The 6,087-nt window shown below is 47.8% G+C and overlaps 1 protein-coding gene across 1 annotated transcript; it reads left to right on the top strand.

Moving 5' to 3' along the window:
• Positions 1–858: 858 nt before the first annotated feature.
• On the top strand, positions 859–4,377 carry LOC120990228 (guanine nucleotide-binding protein-like 3-like protein). The gene is made up of 2 exons (XM_040418898.1): positions 859–1,051; positions 3,662–4,377. Exons 1-2 carry the CDS (start codon positions 889–891, stop codon positions 3,727–3,729), a joined length of 231 nt encoding a protein of 76 aa, XP_040274832.1. The 5' UTR covers positions 859–888; the 3' UTR covers positions 3,730–4,377.
• The last annotated feature ends 1,710 nt before the right edge of the window (positions 4,378–6,087 follow it).

The following is a 6,087-nucleotide window of genomic DNA, read 5'->3' as shown; positions in this document are numbered from 1 at the left end:
CACCTCAGCAGTGCAGTGCTGGCCACGCCCCCTCAGTGCATCAGAGACCTTATCTACATAAATGCATTGCAGGTATCATTTGTATCAGCAGGATGCATAGCAGGCAGGACGCCTGGTATAATAGGGTTGATCCTGCTGACTGGATAAATGATCATTTGTTATGTGGGGGGCAGTTGACTCCCCTTTCCCCAATCTGGAGGAGTGGGCTCAGCAAAGCATAGAAGGACATGGCAGCATTCCAGGCGGAGCAGACAGTGTCATGTCAAGTGGGGGGCAGGAGGCGGCCATGACAGAGGGATTCAGAGAGGTCATGCGCTCCCCCCTTAAAGGGAATCTGTCGCCAGTGTTATGGCCTCCTAACTAAGGGCACCATAAACTACTGACAGATCCCGGTGGCTGAATGCAGGGTCACTTTCTGTAATTGGCTCAGCTGTTTTGCTAAAATTTGTATTAAACAGTTCCAGCGCATGCTGATGAGTCCTAAATATTCATGAGCTTCTGGCTTTCTCCGCCCCCTTCTGTAAATTCAGTTGGAATAAACGCTGGCAGGGGGCGGAGAACGCCGGGGCTCATGAATATCAGGACTTATCGGTGCGTGCTGGAGTGTTAGAACAAGGCATCATACAGTATCCATTTTGCTTGGAGTTATACTTTAAAGGGGTTATCCGGGAAATAATATTGATGACCTATCCTTACATCAGTGGGGGTCTGAGTCCTGGCAGTCACCGGAGCGCGGCGGCCTTCCAGGAGCTTACCAAGCACAGCGCTGTACATGGTATAACCGATGTGTTTGGTATTGCAGCTCAGCTCCATTGACTGCCCGATCGCAGGCCACGCGGCCGCATATCAATGAGCCCACACGTCTCCCTTATTTTATAGTTTGGACCTATGACGGTGGAGATTAAAGCCGCCAAAAGCAAGACCCAGGAGGAAACGGAGCGAGTCCCCAAAGCTCCCAGCTTGATGGAAATCCAGTCTGTGGATCCACTGCAACAAGGACAGGCGCTACAGGCGGCGAGCAAGAGGAGGAAGAAGCTGCAGAAAAGAGCAAGTGAGTGGCCGGCCGCTGCAGGACTGCGCATATGGTGATGTGTACGGCGGTAACTGAGGCTGACCGTCTGCATGGTCCTTATCCATAGACGCTCAGACTAAGGGCTTATGCACACAACTTTTGCGCATTTTTTGTGGATCAGATGTGGACCTATTCATTTCAATGTGCAGACAGCACACCGTGTGTTGTCCATATCCGTATGTCCATTCCACGGCTCCACAAAAAAGATAGAACATGTCCTATTCCTGTCCATTTTACAGGATCGGACATTTCTACAGAATTAAAAAAAGAAAAAACGAAGTGGCCAGGATACGGTCGTATACATGGGACCTACAGCTGGCCATACATTTAGTAACTTGGGCAAACGATCAATCAGCCGACAGCTACCCCCCCCCCCCCTCATATACGTACGGCTAAGCGCTTGTGCATTCAATCTGGAGAGAGGGGAAAGCTGCAGTCGTACTCTTTGGGGGCGGCTTATCTCCTGGGAGAACAAAAGGATCGAATGAAAACAAATTTAGCCCCATCCTTCTGTCCCCCAAAATCAGTCAGCGGAGAGTAGGGAGCTCCCTATTCACATAGTGTTTCTGGGTTTAGACTAGAACATCCCAATGTGTATGGGGGGCGTCAAGGCCTCCTGTGCCCGGATCCTGTACAGCACCATGTTACATCCCTATGGTTCCCCATGAGGGAGCTGTAGGCGCTCGTTGTGCCACCCTAAGGTGCTCTGGCAGCACACTGTGTTCTCTCGAGGATAACACCTCCATAATACCGCAGTTGTTACGATCACCTTGTTTAATTTATTCCATGAATCCATTGCATTGCATACATCTGTGAGACCACCGAGAGGAGTCAGACCCCAGAACTGGAAATGTAGAGTATTATACTGTAACATTAAAGGGGTTGTCTCATCTGAGATGTTAGTGTCATATCGCGGTGCGCTCTCCTTCACTTTGGAACCGCCATTGTAGAAGTGAGGGTCCTGGAGGTGGGACCTGCATTTATCTGATATATCACAATATAGTCTGTCATCACCAATACACGTTATAAACTGTTCCCGGTGCCCTCCAGCTCACACACCGTATAACAGACAGACTTTTATGTTCCTTTTTTTAGTTCTTTATTGCCCTTGAAAACCATCCTTATATTGGTATGGAAATAAGCATAAGAGTCCAAGGGGCAGGGCCTATTCCCAATGGAGTCCCGCTCCTCCCCCAAATTCCCCATGCAGCTGCTGGAAAGCTCAAGCAGGCACACGTCATCGCTGTGGTGCCGTCTGGGCGTTTCTATGGGCAGTGTCTTCCAATGAGCTGAAAGGCTGCGCAGGCGCCAACATAGCGGTGAGCTGCACCTGTTTGAGCTTAAAGGGGCTGTCCAAGTTATATTTATTGATGACCTATCCTCAGGATAGGTCATCCATATCAGATCGGCTGGGGTCCGACACCTGGCACCCCCGCCGATCAGCTGTTTGAAGAGAAGGCGCGCGCCGTGCTAGCGCCTCCTCCTCTTCCTCTTCACTGTTTACCTTCTCGCCGTTGCATCTACAGCGGTGAGCAGGTGTAATTGCACCTAACCGTCCCATTCATTTCAATGGGACTGATCGTTCCCATACGCTTGTATAGGAGCGATCCGTACCATTTAAATGAAAGGGACGGCTTGGGTGTAATTACACCTGCTCACCACTGTAGATACAACGGCGAGAAGGTAAACAGTGAAGAGGAGGAGGCGCTAGCACGGCGCGCGCCTTCTCTTCAAACAGCTGATCGGCGGGGGTGCCGGGTGTCGATCTGATATTGATGACCTATCCTGAGGATAGCTGATCAATAAATATAACTTGGACAACCCCTTTAAAAACGTGCATCGGTGGTGACTCCCTTTAAGGAAATTGCACCCTGGATAAATTTAGGCAGAGGTCCCCTTTAGAGGGATTTTCCGAGATCCAAAAAGAAATCACTGACCTGTAGAATAAAGTATGTAATATAGTTACTGTCCCGATGTTGTATGGATCGGTCCTCTGTTTTAGACGGAATCTGTAACTGAGCCTCCAACGCAGATGTGAACAAGCCCCAAGGTGGATTTGTGGGACCTGCCGATTCCTGGAAAACCTCTTCATGTACCATTAAGTCTAGCTCTAAAGTCGTAGGTTCAAGGAACGTAAAAATCTTTAACAGTTAGGGCTTATGCACACGGCTGTTGTCGGCCAGTGCCCGTATTGCAGCCTGCAAACAGCGGTTCCTCAATTTACGGGGACCGGCCGTTTGTGCACGTGAATGGGTCTGCAATCCAGAAGGTGCGTGGGTTTTCTGTCCGTTCCTCCACACCGCAAAAAAAAGTAGTGCATACATGACTGTTTTGTGGTGTGGACCGTCTGATGCGGATTGTGAACCCTATTCAAGTGAATGGGTCCTGTATCCGTATGCGGCGGTCCCACAGTCAGTGCCTGTTCATTGCGGACCGCAATTTGTAGTCTGCAGCACATGCCCGGCAGCTATGTGCATGAGCCCTCACACTGCGGTAAGACGTTACTGGATAGTAATTCCCACTGTAACCAGTAGCTATGACTTGATGGATGACTGGGGGTAAACCTAACATTGCTCTGTTTTCTCGCAGATAAAATCGCCATCAAGTTGTCGGACACATTAACACAAGCAATGAATTTCGGATTTGGCGATGACTGAATCTCCAGGGGTTATTTGGCCGCCCTGACACCCAGCAGATTAACACTCGGTGATGAGGACACTAAGACCATTAAAATCCGATTCTCCTGCAGAGGGTGTATGAGTGATGGTGTCTGACTGCTCAGATGGAAACTACAAGTCTCCCATTCGGCTTTATAAAGCTACAGGGGCAATTTGCGTCACAGTCCAGTCTCCAAACCCTATGAACAAGGAGTTTGAGCTCTTAAAGTTGGCACGTATATGGCGGTAGCATTCCCACTGAATGTCAAATATATTCACACAGCTCAATTCCTAAGTCAGGTCGGTGTACTTTACTGTATAGAAAAGCAGGAACTGTTCTTCAGGGCAGAGGCCTCCCACAATAAAAGCAGTAAATGTATTCCTGTAAATGGGGTTGTTTCTGCTGCAGGTGGAGGGATTTCTGCAGCCCCCTTGTTGGCAGCGGATTAATCAGGTCTCCATCAGGCGCAGCAGGGTTTATTCAGAAATAACAGCACAACATATGGATATAACTTCCAGGAGGATCAAACATAGCGGTGAGGTGCACCTGCCGGACCATAAAAACGTGTATTGGCGGTGACTCCCTTTTTAAAGGGGTTGTGTCATTTCGGCAAATAGCATTTATCATGTAGAGAAAGTTAATACAAGGCACTTACTAATGTATGGTGATTCTCCATATTGTCTCCTTTGCTGGCTGGATTCATTTTTCCATCACATTATACACTTGTCATATCCAGGAGCTACGACCACCCTGTAATCCATCAGCGGTGGTCGTGCTTTCACACTAAAGAAAAAAGTGCTGGACTATGGACACTCCTGCAGTCCCATCCAACAGACCTGCGCTTTTTCCTATAGTGTGCAAGAACGACCACAGCTGCTGCAATACAGTGTGGTCGTAACCATGGAAACGAGCAGTGTATAATGTGATGGAAAAATTAATCCAGCCAGCAAAGGAGGCAATATGGACAATCACAATACATTAGTAAGTGGCTTGTATTAACTTTCTCTTCGTTATAAATGGCATCTGCTGAAGTGAGACAACCCCTTTAAGGAAGTTGTAACCAAGAGAATTTATTTTATTTGTATAAATTTAGGCAGAGGTCCTCTTTAGAGGTGTTTTCAGGGATCCAGCAAGGAATAACGCACCTGGAGCAGAAAGTACGTAATATAGTCACTGTCCCAATGTACGGATCGGTTACTGGGGAATGCGGTTACCGGACGCTGCTCTTCTGAAAATCCAGTTACATTAAAGTAGTTATCTGGTAATTAATATTGTAGGTCATCAATATCAGATCTGCGGGGGGTCCGACACCCGAGACCTCCACAGTTGCACCGACCTCCATGAGCGTCACAACCTCTTCCTAGGCCAATGATGTCTCGTTCATCGGTCACATATTCTGGGCCAGGGATGCCCAACCTGTGGTCCTGCAGCTGTTGCAAAACTACAACTCCCATCATACTCGGACAGCCTACAACAGCCGGAGAGCCGCAGGTTGGGTATCACTGGTCTGGGCCCATTAATTAGGGCTGAGCTGTATGCAAGATGGAATCTGTGACTGCGGCCCCAATGTAGCTTCCACTTAAAAGGGGTTTTCCTTGGGTGTCGGACCCCGCTGATCTGATATTGATGACCTATTGACGTTGATAAAGACGCCCTAAGTTAGGGCATTTAAGATGCACTCTGGTGTTCCAAATCAATGTACCCCCCCCAGGGGTTAATATCCACGTGTGGCTGAGAGACTAGACGCTGACACATAGATGGTCAATGCAATCTCTAACTTTTATTACATGGGGTAAGCGTATATACATCTTCAGAAGAGGGCAGTCCTCACTGAGGCTTAAACATTGTTTTATTGGTCAAAAAGGAAGAAGAGATAAGAGAGAGGAGATAATACACCTGCATCTGCGCACTGGGCCCTACTTTGGAATGTGAACTAATGTAAACATCTGGTTACCATCGCCATTTTGTAATGGCTTCTATTCTAACAATAATACTGCATACGTCATATGTGACACTTCAAAGAGGTGCTTCTCTATAGGCAGTGGATAATATATACATATCATCAAGCCATATGATTGGCTTACGCATTCCACCACACTCTATGGGACACCTGTAGAAAGATGAGAAATCAGACACTTCTCACAGCACAGCTCTTTGCCCCCCTCTCTTCTCCAGTCTTGAAACAAAGAGAGGGGTGGGAGGAAGGCACTTGGAAAAGAAAAAGTTAACTCATTACAGTCCTAGAGATACAAAATATAGAATAAAATTCACACATCTTTAACAGTCCCCCCTTGAATTTCATTCTCTCCCTAAACCTAAACATCTGTCCCAATGCTCCGACGTCCTCTTCACCAGCT

Source organism: Bufo bufo, chromosome 2 (genome assembly GCF_905171765.1).
Source record: "Bufo bufo chromosome 2, aBufBuf1.1, whole genome shotgun sequence".
NCBI lineage: Eukaryota > Metazoa > Chordata > Amphibia > Anura > Bufonidae > Bufo > Bufo bufo.
The sequence above is the reverse complement of the archived record's forward strand: the minus strand, read 5'-3'. Positions and strand labels throughout refer to the sequence as shown.